The sequence below is a fragment of the Eumetopias jubatus genome, unplaced genomic scaffold (assembly GCF_037043125.1).
Source record: "Eumetopias jubatus isolate StellerSeaLion01/CBP00866 unplaced genomic scaffold, mEumJub1_p1.0 scaffold_12, whole genome shotgun sequence".
NCBI classification, from domain to species: Eukaryota; Metazoa; Chordata; class Mammalia; order Carnivora; family Otariidae; genus Eumetopias; species Eumetopias jubatus.
The window spans coordinates 87,386,483-87,408,080 of NW_028274818.1; the positions used below are offsets into that span (position 1 = coordinate 87,386,483).

Genomic DNA, 21,598 nt, shown 5'->3' on the forward strand with positions numbered 1-21,598 from the left:
AGATTTCCCGGACCCGCCCCCCTCGGCTCCCGAAAGCTAAAGCGTGGCAGGGGCCGGGCCGGGAAAGCGGAGGAGGCGGGTCTCCATAGAAACGTCCACCTGTTTCCGGCCAGTCTGTGCGAGATTAGGGGCTGCTGCGGGGGCCAATCTCAGCTAGCTCGCTTTTTCCCAGCGGTCTCTGCGGGAGTGGTGGGTGTTGTACACAATCATCATGGCGGCGGCCGGAGCCCCGGATGGTGAGTGTGGCGGGGGTGGCGAATGCCCGGGTTGGGCCCAGGTAAAGAGGGCCTCGGGGAGGGATGCGGCCCGGTCCGGTGGGGAGCAGCCTGGCTCGGGAGCGGAGGTCCGGCGGCGCCCGAGCGGGGTTCGGTCCCAGGCCCAGCCTGCGGCGAGCGCCCACCCCCCCAACCCCCTTGCAGGCATGGAGGAACCTGGCATGGACACGGAGGCCGAGACTGTGGCGACCGAGGCCCCCGCGCGGCCCCTGAACTGCGTGGAGGCCGAAGCCGCGGCGGGGGCGGCGGCCGAGGACTCTTGCGCGGCGCGAGGTAGCCTGCAGCCGGCGCCGGCCCAGCCCCCTGGGGACCCTGCGGCCCAGGCCTCGGTCAGCAACGGCGAGGATGCGGGCGGCGGCGCGGGCAGGGAGCTGGTGGACTTGAAGATCATCTGGAATAAGACTAAACACGACGTGAAGTTCCCCCTCGATAGCACAGGCTCCGAACTAAAACAGAAGATTCACTCGATTACAGGTAATCGCAGTGGTACTGTTAGGGGACAAGGCAGCCTTTTCACCCCGCCTGCCGATTCCTAGTGCTCGCACTGTTAGGCACCACGCGGACCACTCTTTGCATCCACTCCCTCAATGCTTGGAATGGTTCTCCGGAGTAAGTACTGGTATACCCATTATCCAGGTGGGGAAAATGAGACCCAAGATGATAGAGCTAGAAAGTGGCTGAGCCGAGATTCAGGCCCAGGTCTGACTCTTAGGCCCAGGCTTCTAATCAGTGCTGCTCTAGACATTTCTAATGAAAATCTGAAGCACGTGTTAAATTTATAGCTCCTAAACCCTTTTCTCTGGAGAGTTTGATTTAGTGGATCTGGAATGTGGCCAGGAATTCATTTTTAGCAAATATCTTGAGTAATTCTCATAAGAGAAATTTAGGAAACACTGCTGTTGACTATCATGCTCGCCCCTTCACAGATCCTCATATTTAGTTTTTAGTCTTGTTTTGTTTACAGTAATTCACCAACTGAAATGATTTCTTTTTTAAGCTTTCTCCATGTAGCCTGTGAGCACGTGGTAAAAACAAGAACCTTATCCTTATGGGTTTCTGTATCACTGAGGCCTGTGGATTCTCGGTATTTGCGTGATCAGAGGATTGAGGAACGACTGGGAATGAATGACAGCTAACATTATTGAACGATTACTTAATGCCAGACACTGCACTAAATATTCTGTTTGTTTTAATCCTTAAAAGAAGTCTACGCAGAAGGAAATGCTGCCATCACAATTATAAAATTTTGGAAACAGGCTCAGAGGTTGTCAGTTGCCTGAGCGCACAAAGGCGCTGGAACAGTATTCATCTCCAGGTCTGTTACCAAACGGCTCTGGTCCAGGTACATTTTTCATTCCTTTCTTTCACTGTCTTCCTTTTCCCAAGGTCTCCCTCCTGCCATGCAGAAAGTCATGTATAAGGGACTCGTCCCTGAGGATAAGACGTTGAGAGAAATAAAAGTGACCAGCGGAGCCAAGATCATGGTGGTCGGCTCCACAATAAATGATGTTTTAGCCGTAAACACACCCAAAGATGCTGCCCAACAGGATGCAAAGGCCGAAGAGAACAAGAAGGAACCACTCTGCAGGCAGAAAGTGAGTCTGTCATGTGATTGCTAGTCCTGGGAAGTTTGGGGCTTTGTCCTCTGGAGCCTTGGCTGGTTATATTCTCCCTAGAATAAGCTCCTTTTCGGACAGGGCCCATGATGGAAATTTATGGCAGCAGTTGGGTGCGGCTGACTGTTGAGTGGAGGTGACAACTACCTGAGATTTGCAACTTTGTCTCATCTGGCGGGTCAGTGTGTCTCAAGTCTCTTTACTTTAGGATAAGGCCTTTGTAAAGGCAGGCTTCAGACAAGTATTGAAAGGAATCAGATGTGCGTTTCTCTTTAGTGCCAGAGAAAAATGCCACCAGCAGAATGAACCGCCCCCATTTTGTACAAGTGCTTACATTTGTTTTTTGGTTTGTGGCTTCCCCCGAGTCAAGCCATTTCTGGATAGCCATAGAACTCCGCAGCTTTCAGAGGTTCCTCTAAAACTGACTTTTTCAGGAAGCCAAATGAAGCTGACTAGGAACATAACTACACTGGCTTTCGTTTTTTTTTTTTTCCCCTCGTGGTCCATGAAATGGGGACCTGATTTTTTATATCCTGTTGCTCATTTTGGATGGAAGAGATCCAGCCTTGTCTTGTGTTCCTTGTAGCGATTAAAATTCCTTTTCGTAATTAGGAAAAGTGAGAGTATTTTACCACAGAGGGAACTGGTTGGAAGAACCATCTCTTGCAACCTTTCTACCAGAGAACCCGCTCATTGTCATGGGGCCGCTTGGCTATGACTGGCAGCTTTCCAGGAAAACAGATATTCTCAACTTAACCTGTGTCCCAAGTAGTGTAGATCAATTTGGGGGTTTTTGTTTGTTTGTTGTGTTGTTTTGCTGGTTTTTAGTTTTGTGTTTTTAGAGTAGACCAGTTTGAACCAAGATTGATTTTAGTGACTCTAGGCACCAAGTCATATGGCTAATAGTGTGAGGAAGATACAGTTTTGTGTTACAGGCCCATGACCCTCTATGTGTGCTTTGCAAACCTGACTAGGCATCAAAACTTGACCAGAATTACTGTGACTGTCCATGTTTTGCTACAGAAACAATATGTTCGAATGACAAGGTACTGCCCCAGGTTCTACAGAGGATAACTTGTAACATGTTTTTAAACCGTATTGCTTTTGTAAAGTCCATAAGACTTGGGTTTTATAAAACTCAAAAACATTTACTTACAGGGTTTTAGATGAGGAGTTGTAAATCTGTATTAACATCTAAAAAGTATTTATTTGGACTCTTTCAGCCCCAAATATGGGGTCAAAATGTAACCAATTGACTTCTTTTCCACTCCTCTGCCACATACATGAAATTGTCAAATGTGAGCATGTCAGAAGTGAGTGAGGGTTCCCACCAGTCACACCCTTGTAGCTTTATATGCTTCTTAAACATAGGTTTTGAGTTACTAATGGTAGCTTAACATCCTTAAAGCTGTTTTCCACAGTACAGGGAAAATTCTTCTCAAAGATCGTTGCGAGGTATGAGTCAAATTAAGCTGTTAATTTCTGCTGCTCTGTTTCATTGATGCTAGTTAGGAGTTAACACAGCCTAATGAGAAGGACCCGTTCTCCTGGCTTTTTGTCAGCTTGCTCAGGAATCTGGGGCTGCTCCGTATGGGGACCCTTTGCTAGCAGTCTGGCAGTATTGAGTTTATCCCTGCCAGAGGGTCTCTGCCGTGCCAGGGAGGGTTGGAAGTGGCTCATGACCACGTGGTGCTTCCATTTGGTGGAGTTGTTCCCTTTCACCTGCTTGCTGTGCCATAGTCTCAGTTTTACCGAATAGTGACCAGACAGTGACTTATAAAGCCGCCGGTGGAGAGTAGACAAGCTCAGGCATTTGGGCTGCTCAAGATCTGTTTTAGGGAGCCATGAGCCCAATGAGAACCCTTAACAAGCTGCCTCAAACCCTGGGGGGCGGGGGCGGGATCAGAGACTTGTTAACGTCAGTCTGTAGAGGAATTGGCATTTGTCTCGGAAATATGTCTCATGGCCTTCTGTGTAGCTGGGGTTGAGGGTGAGGTAGTGAGGAAGATTGCTACAGTAGTCTTGAGTTTCCATTTGTTGAAGAAATGCCCCTTGTAGGCAGTTAGGCTGATCATCAGCACTGTTTCTTTGGGAGTTTAAGTTGGCAGGGATGGCTGTCATTTTGTACCTACCAGGAGAATACCCTTTGCGGTTCTCTTTATCATGATGTTTATCCCTTTCAGTGGTAGTGTTTTTTTTGGGGGGGGGTCGGCCAGAGGAGGGGATAGTTTATTTGAATTAGCATCCGGAAGCCTTAGTTGCTCTAGAACTTTGATGTCTAACACAACAGCCACGTAAAGCGTAGTAAAATTCAGTAACATTGAGAATTTAGTCCCTCAGTTATGTTAGCCACCTTTCACGTGCTTCCTAGACCCGAGGGTCTCGTGGCTACTGTCTGAGACAGCACGGATGTAGGACATGTCTAGCATCAGAGACCTTGCCACCGGACAGCAGTGCTCTCTCATGTCAGAGGACCCGTAATCTGTACACATTGAAAGCTCTTGACCCGAAACCTGAAGGCTTTTTTCCCTCTTTTTCAGAAAGGTAGTAACATGACTAAAATGCAGTCAGCTGTTTCAGTTATCATTTCTTCTGATTTATGTTCCAGCAACACAGGAAAGTGTTGGATAAAGGAAAACCCGAAGATGTGATGCCATCTGTTAAGGGTGCCCAGGTAAGCCGGACTCCTTTGTGAGCGTTGTAAAAACGCGCCAGGCCCCCCTTCTGACTTCCTGAGGTTCCTGTGATCACGTCCTCCCATCCTGTCCCTGGTCCTTCCTTGTGTGTCTTTGTTTCTGATGCATGTCTCTCACTGCGCTCCCATGCCTCCAGGAGCGCTTGCCAACGGTACCCTTATCCGGCATGTACAACAAATCCGGAGGCAAAGTGAGACTCACCTTCAAGCTGGAACAAGATCAGCTGTGGATCGGCACTAAAGGTAGGCTCCCACTCCCGGCCCTTCCCGGCTCGCTGCCTCGGGCACCCAGCAGCATTTGGGCTTGGGTGCGACTCTGCTCCTCCTGAGGTCTCTCTCTTCACTGTGCTTTGCGTGCCCCTGGCTTTTTGTCTTTGCTTTTAGATGCTCACCTTCTGTCTGGACCCTTTTCCCTTCATTCTTTTCAGTCTTATGTCAGGGCCAGTCCATCAACAGTGGCTCTTCACTTGCACCCAAAACCAGAGGTCCCAGATGTGTAGCCTGAGGGTCAGGTGTGGCCCCCAGACCAGGGTTTTTTGGATATACCCACGTTCTGTAAAAATCAAAGAGATTTCACTTGATCTGACGTGGGGGTTTTTGGGCTTCTCTTGAAAAACAAACAAACAAACAAACAAAAAAAAGATGCAGGCATTCTGGACCTGCATTCTCACATGGCAGCGATCAGCTGGAGCCAAGTAGTAGGTTCAGATGAGCCATGCCACAGTCCTCACTGTCCGTGTACCTCATATGGAGCCAGCTTTGTTCACGTAATGTCACCTGCCTGGCCCCTGGAGGTCAGAGTTTGTCCCTGTACTGGGTGCATTTTCCTAGTACCGTGGACCCACCCCTCCCTCCCTACCTGTATGTGCTCTGCCTGTCTCCACCTACGCCTGCCTGTGCCTGGTGGGGCGGGCTTGCTGCTTGCTGTTGGCTGGGAATCGTCTCTGACTCTCCTCCCCCTCTATTCCCTCAGGTGGTTCAAAGTCTTGTCAGTTATGCTCCAGAATTATCTGTGTCCCTTTTTTTTTTGCCACTCTGTTGTGCCAGTTAAGACTCTTAGCATCTTTAAACTTGGTTTGTTAAAGCAAGTTAACCTATTTCCCTGCCCTGTCTGTTTTGTTGTGTCCTACCCATCTTCCTCCCTGGTTCCCATGCTCAGCAACCTTTGGCCTGGAAGAACCAAGTTCAAATGCCTAAACGTAGTGTCCAGTGTTGTCAGATTTTGGACCTGGACTCCTACCCCGCTTGCCCCGTTACACGCTGTGGGCTTCAGCTGCACTAGCCTGCAATTTCAGCCGTGCTCTGCACAGCCCCACGTCTTTGCTCCTGCCGGGCCCTTAACTTGAAATGCCTTCTTCCCATTCCTCATTGTTAATAAAATTTCCAGAGGCCCTACTTTAATGTTCTCTCCTAATGAAGCCTTCCCCAATGCCTCCCCACCCTCCAAATGAATTGCTGCCATTTCTGTTCATAGAGCGCTCCGTTTACATCCCCAGAGCATTCATTACTCTCTGACTTGTCTGTCCCCCTGTTAGATTCCCGGAGGGAACCGAACATGCCTAATTCACCTGGTTCTGGCCAGCACTGTAGGTATTCAGTGTTCGAGGTAAATGCTAAAGAGAAGTACAGGGGGTCCCATCACATGAGGTTGACTGGTTTCAGGGACAGGCCATTCGGTATGACTCTGCTTCGAGCGGGACCACAGACTTCCGGGAAGTAATGAGCGGGGTGATGGGGCGTGAGGCGTTTTCTCATTCCGAATGCCGACACAGGCATTCTCGTCTGTCTCTGGCTGGTCCATAAAGTGAACAAAGACCGGAATGCCAAAAGCGCAGGAGTTTTCTCACGATTTTATGGTAACTTGTTGTATGTCCTCCCTTTCACCCTTGACTATAACTGCATGGTCAGAGCAAGCGTTGCAGAACACGTAAGGGCTTCCCCGGTCTTCCCACGGGCCTTCAGACCCTTTCCCAGGTCCTGCAGTCCGTGCTCGTCCACCGTGAGTTGCCCTGCCTCTGTTGGCCCCTTCCTTGGCCGTGACTTTGCGGGCGATTTTGCTTAGTTCTCTGTCATTGCGCTGACTTGCCCAATTTCTGCCTCTTCTTCCATTTCCGCTTTCTCTTCCGGGCAGTGTACTGGAAGGCCAGTGCTGAGGCGGATGTAGGAAGTCACCTGCGGGCCGCAAGGCTAGGTGTGGGCCGGGGAGGCCGGGGAGGACTCCGGCTGTAAGTGCTCGTTGGTTCCTCAGGGAACGTTTCCGTGGTAGAGACCGTGTAGGAAGCACGTCCTCACTGCAGGCCCGAAGTGGAACCTCCCGTACCTGGGGCGGAGGTGTTCTCTCAGCTCGGAGGAGTTGCTGCTTTCCCGCTTTGGCACAAAGCACTCGAAAGAATCGTGACAGGTTGGGGTTTCAGAGCTATTGACAGCCTCCTTCCTCACCAGCCTGATGAAAGAGCACGGCCAAGAGTGCCGTCTTCACGGGCAACAGGGCCGAGAGTTTTGCTCTCAGGGAGGCTGCTGTAGTGATGTGCGTCAGGCAGTGTTCCCACTGGCCCAGGAGTCTTGTCCTCTGAACGTCCTGAACACCCTCCCAGCAGGACAGCCTGTTCTGGGAGTTGGCCACCAGCCACCGGCTTCACCTTTCCGCTGGCGAGAAGCTGCTGCGGGACGGCCATCCCGGCAGCTGGTTGGCCTCTTTCTTGCAAGTGGGGTGTTTCGCGGAGTGACACTCAAGGCTCCTACTTGCAGCTTCAGCTCTGTCCGTGGTAGCGAGAGTAAGGCGTGGTAGCGAGAGTAAGGCCCGGCAGCGAGCAGAACCAGCTTCAGGCAGGAAACGTGGATGGGCCAAGCCGTGGGGGGGGGGGGGGGGGGGGCGGGGGGGCGCGGGGGCATGCGCCCTGTGTGGAGGGGCGTCCAGCCTGATCAAGCTCATCGCTGTCACTCAGGAATGTGGGCCCAGGATCGAGTTTTCAAGAGAAGCCAGAAATGTATCTTTTTGTGTGAAATCTTAGGACATTTCAAGGTGGCTGGTGTTTTAAAAAGTTTCAATCTTAAAAACAGCTGCTGGTCGGGTCCTGCCTGTGGGTCACTGTTCTAGAGCCACTGAAAGTCACAACCCAAATGGACACCTTCACATCCATTCTGCCCACCCCCCATTTTTCAGACACCAAGGCTCACGGAATGGAAGTAAAATGTCTCGAGTCAGCAGCTAGACTAGAGCCCAGGCCTCTAAATTCCGGGTCTGTTTGGTCAACTCATCCATTGGCAGATTCTCTCTTTTCCAGAATTTTCTTTCTGCAAAGGCTGTCCTGGGTTTTTTTCCGACTTGGCTTAACTTTGCTGAGAACTTCCCCATCCCCGCTGCGTCTGCTGCTCCCTGGGGAGGGGCGGTTCTTGTTGCGCAGGCACTGCGCCCCCTCCCGCCTTCATGCCCCACCCTGCGGCACTGGCCTCACTTCCTGCAGGCTCCTCTCCTGCCATCCCTCACTGCCGCCTCTTTCTTACCTGCCACCCTTGAACTTGCTGCAAAATGTCTTCTGACCCCCCTGTAATAAGTGATACTTTGAGGGTCGATCACAAGAGGTTGTAAATGTTTCAAGAGCACTTCCTCAGGTGTGTGTATGTGAAGGGTTGGGGGGCTGGGAGAGGGGAAGGGGTGGGGGAGGGCAAGTGAGGAGGAGGGTGGAATAGAAACGAGTTGAAAGCCCCACGCACTCCCTGCCTGTGCTAGCCACAGGGGCATGCTGTTGCCTCTGCTCTTGGTCCTCTTGACTGCCCCGCCCCCAGGCGCCAAAGACCTTAGCCAGTGCTGGGCTCCGGCAGGAAGGCTGCAGTGGGAATCCTTGGGTGTTTATAAATTGCCAAACTTTAAAAAAAATAACACCAGGAAAGCGCTCTCTCTGTTCTCAGAGACCTTTAATATATGCCATGGCAAGTCCTGTTCCCCATTTGCTTCCAAGAAGTTCCCAACTACCAAGCAGAGCTCTGTGGGTGTGCTGGTCAGACGACCTTGTCCCATCGTCCTTAGAGCACGTGGGAGACTTGGGATTACAGTAGATCCCAGAGCCACCAAACCTAATGAGGGACTGCTGAGTCACAGGAGTGGACAGGAGGGCCTTTGAGTAATCACTGTAATCCCTCTCAACTAGAGCGGACTGAGAAATTGCCCATGGGCTCCATTAAAAATGTGGTCAGTGAACCTATCGAAGGACATGAAGACTACCACATGATGGTAAGTAGCCCGGCGTGGTTTAGCCTCTCACTGCACTCCCACTTCTCATCTAGCAGGGAACGGAGTTTTAACTGAGCTTTCTTAACGGACGAAGAAACTCAATATTCAGAAGACGCATGGTTTTAAGACCCTCACGTTTTCTTCATCTCCTTAGAACTCAATCCATGACCTATTCCTAAGTTTATTTTTGCAACGCCCACCCACCCCCCATCAGTTTAAAGGGAATATGTTTTTATATCTTTACCTTCCTCTCATTTGTAATATTTTTGTCGTTAGATCAGGAAAATAAATACAAGGAGGAGGATTGGCTTGTGGGTTTTCATTTTAACTTTTGTCCTGTGTATAAAACAAAATCTCCCACTAGCCTTGGCATTTGTGAGGACACAGGCGGTCCGCTTCTGTGGCACTGGTGCTCTTCTCAGGCGCAGCCATCAGGTGGCTGAGGACACCGTGGGGAGGACGGAGTCTGGGGTCATCATTCCACATGGAGGTTTATTCTAAAGAGAGCAGGCTGTTCTTTCCCGAGATAGAATGTTTGGAGGCATTCCCCGAGTTTGTGCAGAACAAAGCCAAGAATTCAGTGATGCGGGGCACAGAGAATGTTCACTGCTCAGGCAAACCCCTGAGTTTTCCCAGCATGGTTAGGAGAGGCCACTTTAGAAGTGAAGTTTAGTTGCCTAAACTCCGAAGTTACTCTGACAGGGGCCTGACCAGAGCCAGGAATGGGGTGGGGGCAGGGCTGCCTGCCATTCTCCATCCGAGGAGGCGGGGTTTTTAGCGGGCAGCCAATGGCGCGCCCCGTTCCAGGGATGAGGAGCAGCCGGTGGCTTGACCTGTGCATCGGGGGTAAAAGGTCCCCTGCAGAGGGAGGTGTTGGCAGGTCCCAGGGGAAAGGGGGTCTGGTGTTACCGAAGTTCTCTCTGGGCAGATGGCAGCTCCCCTCTCTTGCCCTGTTGGTGTGTGTCCACTCAGAGGCGCTGAAGCCAGGCCACGGTTAGGGTTGCAGTCCCGGGGCCGCAGGGCTCCCGGGTGTCCTGGGAGTGATGATGTCACTGGGGCTGCTTGCAGGCCCTCTGGCGGCCCTCCCACCCCTCGTCCTTAAGAAAGATCGCAGACAGACTTGTTCTGCCTACTCGGTCATTTTTCCCATCTACGAAGTCGGCTTCTGGATGTTTTCAGCCAGGCCCCTTCACTCCCTTTTGAAACGTTCATCTGACCTGTGTTGCCCATGACATTCGCAGCCCCACTTTTCAAGCAGCCCGGTGAGTGGGATTCCCAGCAAGTTGAGGGGACCATTTCAGACATCCTTAAAGAAATCAGTTTGGATGGTTGATGTTTTAACATTCAGTTCAAATGCTTGTTTCTCTGTCGGGTCATTTGTGGCAGAGAGGAGTGCTGATAGTCTCTTCTCTTTACTAAAGGACGTGAAGTGGCACCTTGATCTCTGTGTAAATGAAAGTAACTGCTCATTTTGCAGATGCCATTTCAATAGCTAGATTAATGGTATCATAGCTCACACCAGAGAGGGTTGGCTGTGCTTTTCATTCTTAGGGAAATGTTTAAAAATGCAGAAGAGAACAGAGAAGAGTAGAACAAACCCATATATCCATCACCAAGAAACGAGTGTTGTAAATATTTCGTGAATTGCTTTAAACCGTTTTTTTTTTTAAATAAAAGAAAACCTACCAACGGCAAATATGTCCCCATTGTCTTCCCCTCCCCCATTACTATGAGCATGACTTCTCATGTGAGTCCTTCCCAGCTCTCTGCTTTTGTTTTCGTATAAATCCATGAACGAGATACAGTATTGTTCTGTGTTTTTTCAGTTTTCATAAATGGTAACATGGTATGTATCGTTCTGCAACCTGCTCTTTTTGGTTCGACATTGTGATCTGTCCATATTAACTGTAGATCCAGTTCATACCTTTGAAAAATAATCCCACATTCGTACGAATAGGGCATGTCACTCTTAATTTTGCGTTCCCTTACTGATAGGTAGGTTTCCAGGTTGTTAACCAGTTGTGACAGTGCTGCTGTGAACATAGATTTGTTCCTTTGTGCATGTGTGACAGTGTTTCTAGGGCAGTGGTTCTCAAACTGGTCTGTGTATCAGTAGTACCACGTCGCCTGGGATCTTGTTAGAAGCACAAATTCTCAGGCCCCAGACCTCCCAAATCAGATGCTCTAGGGGGTGGAGCCCAACCAGTCTGTTCTAACAAGCCTTCCAGATGGTTCTGATGCACACGCAAGTTTGGGAGCCACTGCTTTAGGGTCGGCTGTGCTTAACTCTGCCACCACCCTTTTCGGGGGAAGGGGGGGACAGGAGAATGCTCCCCGTGTGCACAGTGTTTCCCCCTTCCCTTAGTTTTAATTCACTTCTCCGCCCTCCCCCGTGTTTGTCATGCTGCCTGCTCGGTCTCCCAACCTCTGAAGTACCGCTTGGTTTTCCTTTTTCCCTTCCAGGCGTTTCAGTTGGGCCCCACGGAAGCCTCTTACTACTGGGTGTACTGGGTCCCAACTCAATATGTGGATGCAATCAAAGACACTGTGCTGGGGAAGTGGCAGTATTTTTGAAAGCACTTTCACCTCTGGCCCAGGAGACTGACCCAAAGTGAAGGACATTGCTGGGAGAGGCCTGCAGCATCCCTGGATTTCAGAGTTCTGGGACTTTGTTCAAAAACAAAAAAACCTATATCCACTCTAAGGCGATGTGGTGACTGAAGCCAGAGGTGATGTACTTTCACCATTAGCTTAATTTTAACTTAAAATCACCGGTTCCCTTTTCTGGCAGTCAGCTTCATACCATTTTTAAAGTCCATACGGTGGAAATCAATAAATCTGAGTTCCGAGCACGTTGTGTGGAATACTCTTCGGTGTGTTTGAGAGTAGATCTGCCAGTTTTGTTTAGAAAGGAATGATCAAAAGCTTGCTGGTTTCCTTTTTTTTTATTTTTTTTAAGGCGATTTCAACTGAAATATTTTCATAAATCTTTGGTTGCAAACATTTGGACTGCGTTGTGATGAATTGGGTTTTGGTTTTGTTTTTTTTTCCATATAAAATTGTATGCAAAATGAGGGGGGTGTTAGTAAGCCATATTTTTCTGTCCATGGATTCAGATTTAATTTTTTTCCCTTTTGTATGTTCTCACTTCCTAGATTTGAATTTTTGTTTTAAAAACCCAAAGATGTCAGTTCCTGGTTTTGTACCTCATCGATGCTTCCTCTCCTGGCCTCCCTCCCACCATGTTGCTGCTCGAGAACGCACGGCGGGAGAGGAAGAGCTGTTGGGTCTAGGGCAGGGAGCTCTCGTGCCTGCTGTGCTGGGTGTCGAGCAGCCGAGTATCTCACAGTGACTCCCGTCCAAACGGCTTGCCCCTTGGGCCGCGGTCTCTGGGGAGTTCCACCTGCAGGTGTCCTGGTTGTCTGGTGCCCTCCCTGATTTGGCTCTGAGGCCCAGCCTGGCATGGGTGTGTCTGGGCTGCGCTGCCCAAAAGCCACAGCTCCCAGGCCGACAAAGACCTCTTCAATGAGGAGCTGGATGGAAGCACGTTTCTATGGCCATATAACCTCAGGCCCAGATCCTTCTTTCTTTCGAAATTCCGAGAAATTCTTAAGCAGTCCAACGATTATTTCAATTACTGCTTCTCCATTTGGTCCTTCTGCTCATGCATTATGTTCAAGTGTCCTTCATCCCAGGTTCAGAGATGCTGCCTTTCTCAATAAAAGATCTGTTGACCTAGTGGGTTGGCCGATGTACTTAAACATCGAAAATGGGATAAATTGCTTTTGTGATTAGCTCACCCTCTTCTGGTTTTAGCCCTTATGTTCTTGGTACACGTGAGCTTCTGTTGTCTCCCTATGGCTCGATCGACTCGGACACGAGGGCGAGTCTTTTGGTGAATGATGCCCTTTGTGCTCTTTGCTGTTTCTCTGCTGGCTGTCTTTGCAATTCTCCTCTCCCTGGCTGCAGGCTCTCATAGTAAGGTTTGGCGAGAGATTTTCCAAACTTCACATTCTGGATTCTAGGCTGTTCCCCCTCATCCTGTGAAATGTAATTAGCATGTGTTCGCCTAAGATGACTATTCCTTGTGAGCCAGTTAATGATGATACTCTACGCCCTTCCCTTCCAAGCTGTAGTTCAGGAATCCAGCCCATGTAGACAGACTCGTGCTTTTCACGGTGTAGCCCTTGCCCAGTTACACATCTGGGCAGGGAACTCTACTCTTGCTTTTGTGGGGGCATACGTACCTATGTGAAGTGTAGCGTCCAAGAAACCGCCTGCTTGTCACCCGTTGAAGAAGGAGCAGTCACTGCGCTTTTCTGTCCCCGTTGGCCTGCAGTTTCTGGAGAAGAAGAGCTTCTGTGCTACTTGTCAGAGCCTCCTCTGCAGCGGACGGGTCTGCGGAGGAAACGATGTCATAGCAAGCAGAGGGTCCTCTTGGTCTGAACACTGCCCTTTTTGTTGGCCAGTGCTCCGTCCTGGAGACGTGTCCTGACAGTGCCACACACCCACCTTTGTTCTCGCGAAGCAGGTGTCTCCGTCCCCAGACTGGCCTCACAGTGCTGCTCTCAGAGGCCCTTCCCACCAGGTCTCCTTGTTTGCCCTGTTCCATGGCTTCCTGTGCTGTCTTGCCCCTCCCCCTCCAGTGAGAGCGTGTGTGTCCCCTTATCTGCCTGCTCCCCAAGGGCCAAACCGCTTCTCACTCGGGCTGCTGTCATTTCTAGACAGGACCAAAGCCTGCGTGAGCCTTTTTATTTTACGTAAAATGGTGCTTTTTTTCCTTACTTCAAGATACTATATATAAATAATAATGTCAACGACATCTTTTCGTACAGAGCCGTTGGAGTATTGTTTTACAGAGCTCAGTAAATTTGCTAGAACGATCTCGAGCTCTGGCTCCTGACCCTGTCTGCATGGAGACCTTGCTGGGAGCCCTCGGGAGAGCAGAGGTGGACAGCACCAGAAGCCACTGGGAGGAGTATTGGACTTAGATCCATGTCTGGGTCACAGCAGTATTCACGGTTTTTCCCTCGGTCCCGTGAGCGGTCTCTTCCTAACCTTGTTTACGGTCTAGAATGTTCTGACTAAATCTGTGTTAGCAAATTGAAGTCTCGTACCCCTCGGTGGCATCACAGTGTTAATTTGTCCTCAGGATTGTTTCCGTGCAGTCCCTTTGCTGGGGCCGTGCCCTCCCTCACCGTGGCAGAGGACATGCATCAGGACGAGCTGGTCCCCAGGAGGGGCTCGGCGCGCGGGGAGCCAGGCTCATCCTCTCTTCGCTTTTGGGGCGCTTCTCCACGCCTCCCGAGGGCCTGCTTCCTCCTCCAGGGTTTGTGCTGGCGGTCGTCCTGCGGGGCTTTGCTCACAGACGGCAGGCCTTTCTTCCCTCCCAGAGACCACTTGGCAGAGCGATGACCAGGTCATCCCGGCCAGGCCCGCGCAGCTCTGGTTCTGTCAGTCCGGTCCTCTGAAAAGCCGACTCATGAGCTGCCGGAACTCTCCTGTATGGAGTGTTTTCACTGAAGCTGGGCCTTTCGCAAGTAGCGTTCACTCTTTTTAGATGCGATTGAACTGAGCTAAGGATGCTCTTGTGGACACGGTGGGGGCCAGTGAGGCCCAGTAGGCTCCTTAGTTGCTGCTCTGTCTTACAAGGGCCAAAGAGACCAACTCTGCCACTTTGCCACGTCTCAGAAAAGTTGCCATATTTCAGCCGGAAGGGACTTGCTTTCCTCTTTTCCTTACTTTAACCATGTGCCTGGAGGAGCCGTCCTGGGCTCTTGCACTTGGCCCACCCTTTCTTTGCTGGGGCAGCGAAGGGGAAGGGATAGACTCCGTGTGCCAGGGCCGTGCAAGGGCAGGCTTGCTTTCCACCCCATCTTCTTCTGAGGGAGACCTTTCTCTTGCTCTTTGCTGCTCTCTTCATGCCTGTTGTCTTGGAAAAGGATGGTCCCTTTGTCTGAAGGCTTTGTGAGGAAGTCCTCTCCAGGGAGGAGGGGCACCTGTTTCCTAATAGGGCCGAGTGGCCTCTCCGAAGTTACAGGTGGTCAGGAGCCCTCCGAAGTGCAGAACATCTGGCACCTCGACCGGCCAGGCTGGGTGGTTCTACTGCTCTCTCAGTTTCTAGAAACCTCCTTCCTTTTCTTTCTTAAAGAGTTCTGCAGAATTATTTGACAATATACGTAAGTACCATGTTTTCTTGTGGTGTGCGCTCTGTCCTGGTTTCTGTTTTTAAATCAAATGCCTGTTTGGGAGGAGATGAACGTATTTAGTCTATTAGATCTGCGCTGCTGGACTTTTTTTTAAAGTGTAATCTTGACTAGCTGTCTTATTGTTTATCCTGTAAGATTAGTCTATCAATTAAAGTTTGATAATTAATTGCGTCTCCTTTTCCTTTCAGTTTTTCGTGCGCCTGATCCGTACTGGGCATTGCCCGATATTTGGGACTGGGCCCCGGGCCTGTTTTTTTGCTGCTGTGGTCTGCTATAGTACTGTCTTACGTATTTGGCTTTAAGTATACCCAAATTTGTTCCTGTGCAAAACAGGCAATACAGTGAATTTGGTTTATTTCCTGTGTTAGCCAGAATGACCAACGGGTCGGACCCACTCGGGGAAAGGCAGTCCTCCTTCCGTGCTCTGGCCTCCAGGCGTCAGGGAAGCTGCCTCCTTGTCCTTAAGCCTTCTGACTAGCGCCATGCATGACTTCACCTGGCCACTCAGCCTTTGAGGACATGTTTAATAAATCACTGGGAGGAGCTACAGCTCTTGCAGCAAGCTGCAAAGACCGGGGTTGGGGGGGAGATCTATTTCCCAAAACAGGACAAAAACAGTCCTTGGCATGAAGAGTCACTATAGTTTGTCACAACTGGTTTTGACCAGTACCACCCACGGGCCCTCTCTTCTTCTCTGCCCACTATGAAAATGTTCCTGAAGGTTCTGGTCTCCTTGCCCCTCCCAGGCCCCCCCCCCCCGCCATTTTCCCAGTATCTCAATCCCAAAGCAATGCTGTCAGGTCCTTAAGGACCTGCTCTAAGGGAGAGAGGGGCGGACTGTGCCACGTGCTACACATTGGTTGATGGCCACCTGGAGAATCTTCTGTGTACAGAGGGTGCTGCTGGGTTTTATCCCAGTTTTGAAGAGTTATTTCAGGCACCTTCAAACTAATAGGATGATCGACTCCTCAGATGGAGAATGAGAGAAACTCCAGCCTGAGGGGAGGTGTCTGACATTCTCTCAACAGTAGTAACTGACAGAACTCTCTCTGTGGTAGGCATCCCATGAACCAGACAGGGCAAGAGGCAATGACTTCTTCCTGCTCTTGCTCAAGAGGTGCTCTGGCCAGCCCATCCATGCTATGGGGGTGTGACATGCTTCCCACCCATGAGCTCTCTGCCAACACTACGTGGCTCCTTAAGCCAGGATTAACCCCTCTGGCTTTCCCTAGTTCATCAAGCCTAATTTTGATCTGAAGCCTTGTTAGCCTTACTGTCCTGATAGAACCTTTCCTACTGTTCACCCCGTTTTATAACTCCGAAATTTTCAAGTTTCTTCTGTTTTACCCCTCCTGCCCCTTATCTAATTTTAATTCCTTGCTGTTTTCCCTTTTTTTTGTTGTTTTGTTTTGGACATTTTCAAACCTACAGAAAGTTGAATATGCTACAGTGACCACCTCTTACTTTTCACCTAGCTTTCACCAGTTCTTAAAATACTAACCACACATGCTTGCTTGCTTCCTCAGACACACGTGCACTTTATTGTTACTGGAATGTTTGACAGACATGCAGACATCATGGCATTGAGCACTCATCTCCTCAGAATGACACTGTCAGACCTTACCACAACAGCACTGTCTCGCCTAGGAAAACTGTCGACTCAGTAATACCTGATATACACACCGAAGTATCTTCTAGAGCTAGTGTTTCCCAACTCATAGTCCTTATGTTTTTAAAGATTGATTGATTTGAGAGAGAGAGAGAGAGGGTGAGCTGGGGGGAGAGGGAGATTCTTAAGCAGACTCCCTGCTGATTGTGGAGCCCAATATGGGGCTTGATCCTAGAACCCTGAGATCATGACCTGAGCCAAAATCAAGAGTTGGGCGCCTAACCAGCTGAGCCACCCAGGCGCCCGTTTTTAAATCTTTATCCCAATCTTGTGTTTTTTTCAATACTGTTTTAGCTTTTTTGTTGCTAATCTTGGTTTTTCTCTCTCACCTGAAAGTAATTTCCCCCAAATATTTCTTTCATCTTAATTTACATGGTGACCCCTAGATCTGTTCTTCCCTTCTGTCCTGAGTCTTGCTCTTCTTTATGTCATGAGTTTGTCACGGTTGGTCAGAGCCGTGGTTCTAGAGGAGGCATAGTCAGGGAACTAGCACCTCATGGGGCAGAATGCTCTCATCTGCTGATCACTCTGGCTTCCCTCCCACATCTAAGTCTAGGACTTACCGACTCCAGGGCTCTAGGACTCCGAACTCTTGGTTTTTGGTGACAATCTTGATTCACATGACGTAGGCAAAGTGATATGGCTCGTGTAGCCGGAAAATCCAGAGTCTCAGACCTAGCCCAGTGCAGGCGCTCAAGTCAGGTTGTCAGGCGCCTGACCCGCTAACTCCCAACTCTGCTTTGCCACCTAGAGCTCTTAATTGGCTTGTTGCCCCTGCCCTCTGCAAACACACAAACATGGTAACCTTAGCATCTAAAGCATGTCCTAATTGACCTCCATTCATTGTTGAGTCTGGGGCTTTCAAACACTCCAAACTAGAAAACAGAGCAGCTTTGGCAGACCACCTAGCAGGCTTTTGACCTCTTGCCAGATGCCAAGCCAGTGCTACTTGGTAAGGGACTTGTACACACTGCCTTCAGGTCCTGTGACATCAGCTCCTTCATCGAGTCTTAACCATGTGCCAGGCGCTGGGTCAGATGATGCACATGCGTTGTCGCTAGCCCTTTGCCACATCCCTGGTCACCCCTGCTCTACCTATTAAAGGAAATGGGTGCAGAGAAGCTATGTGGCTGGGTTGTGTGCCCGCCAGAGGCCATTCAAAACCCGGTTTCGGCTTCACGTGTAACTAGTCTGTGCCCTAGATAGCACCTTATGGTTGAGAACCAAGGAGGGAACTCGGCTACTTTTTCCTTTGTGGATTTCTTCTTTCCCTGGTTTAGCTATAGGTGTGTTAAGGGCACTACCTTGTGTTTGTAAGTCCTATTTTTAAACTTTGAATCCTGACATTTGTTTATTAATTGGCTGCCATGTTAAAAATGGAAACAGTAATACGTGTACTTGCTAAAGAAATTTTAAGGGGTAGGTAATCCTCTCAGTTCTCAGCTCTGATCCATCCTTGAAGGAGGTAAAATTCGCACATGTAAGGATCCGTCCCAGGAACTGAGGGTCAGTCATTCTCACTTCAAGCCCTTAAAGCTGAGAGCCTAACTCAATGGGGACTTTGCAGCTGGAGGGAACCAGCCCCGGGGAAGCGCCTGGCGAACACTCGGGACTCCAGCCCCGTGGCTCCAGTCTGGAGTTTTTCTTAAGCTCTTGCTGGTTATCCGTCATTTGCCTGGGTATCCCGCAAACAAATCCCACACAGTCCCCACCTGAAATTCTGTCGCCCTTCAGTCTGATCCTCCTCCGTTACCTATTTCAGACAGCTACTCAGGCAGCACCCAAGCCAGACACTTGAGATCCTAGGCTTGCTGCGTTTTTCATCTGACCAAGTGCTGCCATTTTTATTCCCAGAATAAAATTCCAGTCCATCCCTTGTCATCCCAACCCCAAAATCTGCGTTTTTGTCATGGGCTCTTCCATGCCCTCAGCCCACTCTTTGCATAGCTACCAGTGTCTGAGGCCAAGTATATCTGACTGTGTCTCCCCTGTAGAAGATCCTGTCAGCACCTGCTGCCGACACGTTCTTTAATCAGACTGAAGCCCTCCTTTGTGACCTGATCCCAGCCACAGTAGGGAGTCACAGGTGGCTCTGCCCATGAGTTCATGCTGTAGCAGTGCCCAGACTGAGCGAACGGACGACCCACCTCCTGTCTTGGTGTACACTGCTCTCCTGCCTGCCTGGGTAGCTCCTACAGAACCTTAGGAACTCTGCTCAGGTCTCACTGCCTGCCAGTGGCTCTCCCACACATCAGCACCTCTGCATGGTTTTCACGTACTTTTATTTTTTTTTTAATTAAAAATTTGTTTAAAGATTTTATTAGAGCGTGTGCCAAGAGCATGTGCCCACAAGCAAGGGGGAGCAGGAGAGGGAGAAGCAGGCATCCCGCTGAGCAGGGACCCGACGCGGGGCTCGATCCCAGGACCCCGGGATCATGACCTGAGCCAAAGGCAGACACTTAACCGGCTGAGCCACCCAGATGCCCCTGTATAATTTTTTTTGAAGATTTATTTATTTTAGAGAGTTCAGTGGGGAAGGGCAGAGGGAGAAGGAGAGAGAGAATGTCAAGCATACTCCCTGCTGAGCATAGAACCCCACCTGGGGTTTGATCCCAGGACCCTGAGATCATGACCTGAGCCAAAATCAAAGGTCAGCTGCTTAACCAACTAAGCCACCCAGGCACCCCGTTACTTATTTTAAGAGTACGGATTAACAAAAATAAGCCAGTGTATTTACCATATCATGGTATTCATCACTAACATTTTGGTGTTTTATAGAAATGGGATCATGCTATTTATGTTTTTATTTAAAACACTCATCTTTCCATGTCACTGTGTAAAATTGTTTAGCCAATCTCATATGGTTGGCTATCCACCTATATGCCATCAGTATACTCTTTGTTACATGTACCATGAAGTTTATCCCTTTTTAGTCTGACAGCTTTCAAACCAAAAGGTGGACTGACTAGTTCAGTGAACGGGCATATGCACACACATGCTGTCACCTGGCTGCCAGTTGTTAACATTGTGCTGTTTTCACTGTTTTCTCTTTTGCTGAACCATCTGAAAGTTAGCTGGAGACGTCTTGATGCTTTACTCCAAAACGTCAAGATGTCTCTATCCCGAGAATAAGGTCTGCTCCATAATGCTGTTATTAGACCTGAGAAGTTCAACTTGTATCACCTACATACAGTCCAGTTCTCAAAACATTCGTTTCCCCCAGTCCTTTCACATAGCATGAGGTTGACATATCTCTGGTCCGTGTTAATTTAGAATAGTTGCCCTCTCCTTCTTTCCCCATGGCACAGATGTTTAAAGTCCCACCTTCTGGATTCATTTGCTCATGATCAGATTCAGGTTAAATGATTCCAGCCAAACCCAGAGGTGACGTCCGTCTCGGCCCATCAGATGGGGAGCAGTGGTGCTTGTTGCATTCCTGCTGAAGCTGAGTAGGATGCATCACCCGGATTTTAAGTCTCTCTTACACACGGTGAGCTCTCAGAGAGCGGAGACGTGTGCTCAGGCCCTGCCTGGTGGTGTGCCCGGTCCATGGTGGGCGTGGAATGGTTTCATGGAGTGAATGAGTGCGCTTGCTGTTGAGGGGACACAGAAGAGCCAAGAGTGATGTGGCAGAACTGGAGACGGGACAGGAAGCCAGTCACGACTGGCCTCATAGCCACCGTGGCGCCAAGGAAACGGCCTACCACAGATCCTCAAAGGCACTTGTAGGAGGCCATTAAACCAAATGCACAGGAGCGCCTGGGTGGCTCAGCCAGTTAAGCATCTGCCTTCGGCTCAGGTCATGATCCCGGGGTCCTGGGATCGAGTCCTGTGTTGGGTTCTGCGCTCAGTGCAGAGTCTGCTTCTCCCTCTCCCCCTCCCCCCATTTGTGCTCGCTCTCAAATAAAATCATACCAAAAAATAAAAGCACACAATCTCATTCACTGTTTTAATTCACACACCCTTTGAAATACTACATTGGGCCAGTTCACAGCCTACCTATGGTGGCACACGAGTCTGTCAAAAGATTTTTCCAGCAAGTTCTTAGAGTAGAAAGGTCTTTGCAGTTGCTTAACATCCAGGTCCTAAAGTAGCATCACCAGCCAGTTATCTGGGTGTACTCAGTGACTTTTTCCCCTTACTCTGGCTCCTTTGAGACTTCCCACAGCTGCAGGATGTGAATGGGTCCCTCCGCAGGTGTGTGGTTAACACAGCAGTCAAGTGGTCAGTTCAGTGCCAGCACCGCTGAGCTGCGGGACCTTCAGCAGAAACCACCATGGGGGCGTTTTTTGGCAAAATGTGCAGCTGCCAAGGGGTTGTAGAACCAGAAGACCAGTTGACCGCAGATGTTAAACTGTGGTCCATCCCCACGTAAGGAGCCACCGCGGCCTGTTTTTGTCCGCTTGTGGCTCTCCAGCACCCAGGAGGCACTCAGGCTATTTGCAGATTAGATGCTGCTGTCCAAGAGTAAGGGTGCTCCTTACGTGCCAATCTGGCATCTTCCAAGAACTTGTAAAGTATTAAAACATCTATATAAGGTGCTTCCTGTTGCTGGAAAAGGAGGCATGTCTGTCTCCTGTGCCTGGAGCGACACAGCAGGAACTGGCAGCGTCGGGCGGCCCCGGGAGGGACCCCAGGCCCGGCGGAAGCAGTCAAGCCCTTCCACTGCCTCAGCCCGCAGCCCCGGGAGTCTTGGCCAGCTGAGGGCCCCTCACAGTCCCTGCGCTTCTGTGTCACTACTTCCTATGCACCATAAGCCCTGGACTCCCTCCTCCTACAAACCCTAAGTTTCGGTAAAAGTAGAGCAATTATTTGACAGGTCTCAAACGAAGTCTCATCAGGAGCAGGTAACTGCCTGCTTCCGCCCTGACACAGGACCTCACGCAGTGCTAAGAATAAAAGA

The 21,598-nt window shown here is 49.9% G+C and overlaps 1 protein-coding gene across 5 annotated transcripts; it reads left to right on the forward strand.

The window, feature by feature from the left end:
- The first annotated feature begins 4 nt into the window (after positions 1–4).
- On the forward strand, positions 5–15,192 carry UBFD1 (ubiquitin family domain containing 1). Of its 5 annotated transcripts, XM_028090401.2 has the most exons (9): positions 5–236; positions 420–749; positions 1,662–1,870; positions 4,500–4,565; positions 4,724–4,829; positions 6,122–6,192; positions 6,495–6,585; positions 8,735–8,817; positions 11,281–15,192. In XM_028090401.2, the coding sequence occupies exons 1-9, from the start codon at positions 212–214 to the stop codon at positions 11,389–11,391; spliced, it is 1,092 nt and encodes a 363-aa protein (XP_027946202.1). In that variant the 5' UTR covers positions 5–211; the 3' UTR covers positions 11,392–15,192. The 5 variants fall into 5 exon arrangements, with proteins under 5 accessions (XP_027946202.1, XP_027946205.1, XP_027946203.1 ...); XM_028090404.2 differs by lacking the exon at positions 6,495–6,585 and having other exon boundaries at positions 11,281–11,369; XM_028090402.2 differs by lacking the exons at positions 6,122–6,192; positions 6,495–6,585.
- The last annotated feature ends 6,406 nt before the right edge of the window (positions 15,193–21,598 follow it).

Excerpts from the sequence above, each read along its gene's own strand:
- UBFD1 (XM_028090401.2), top strand. The coding sequence starts at position 212 with ATGGCGGCGGCCGGAGCCCCGGATG. Across the intron at positions 6,193-6,494 it reads GTAGGTATTCAGTGTTCGAG|AGCAAGCGTTGCAGAACACG; the intron begins GTAAATGCTAAA and ends CTGCATGGTCAG. Across the intron at positions 8,818-11,280 it reads ATGAAGACTACCACATGATG|GCGTTTCAGTTGGGCCCCAC; the intron begins GTAAGTAGCCCG and ends TTTCCCTTCCAG.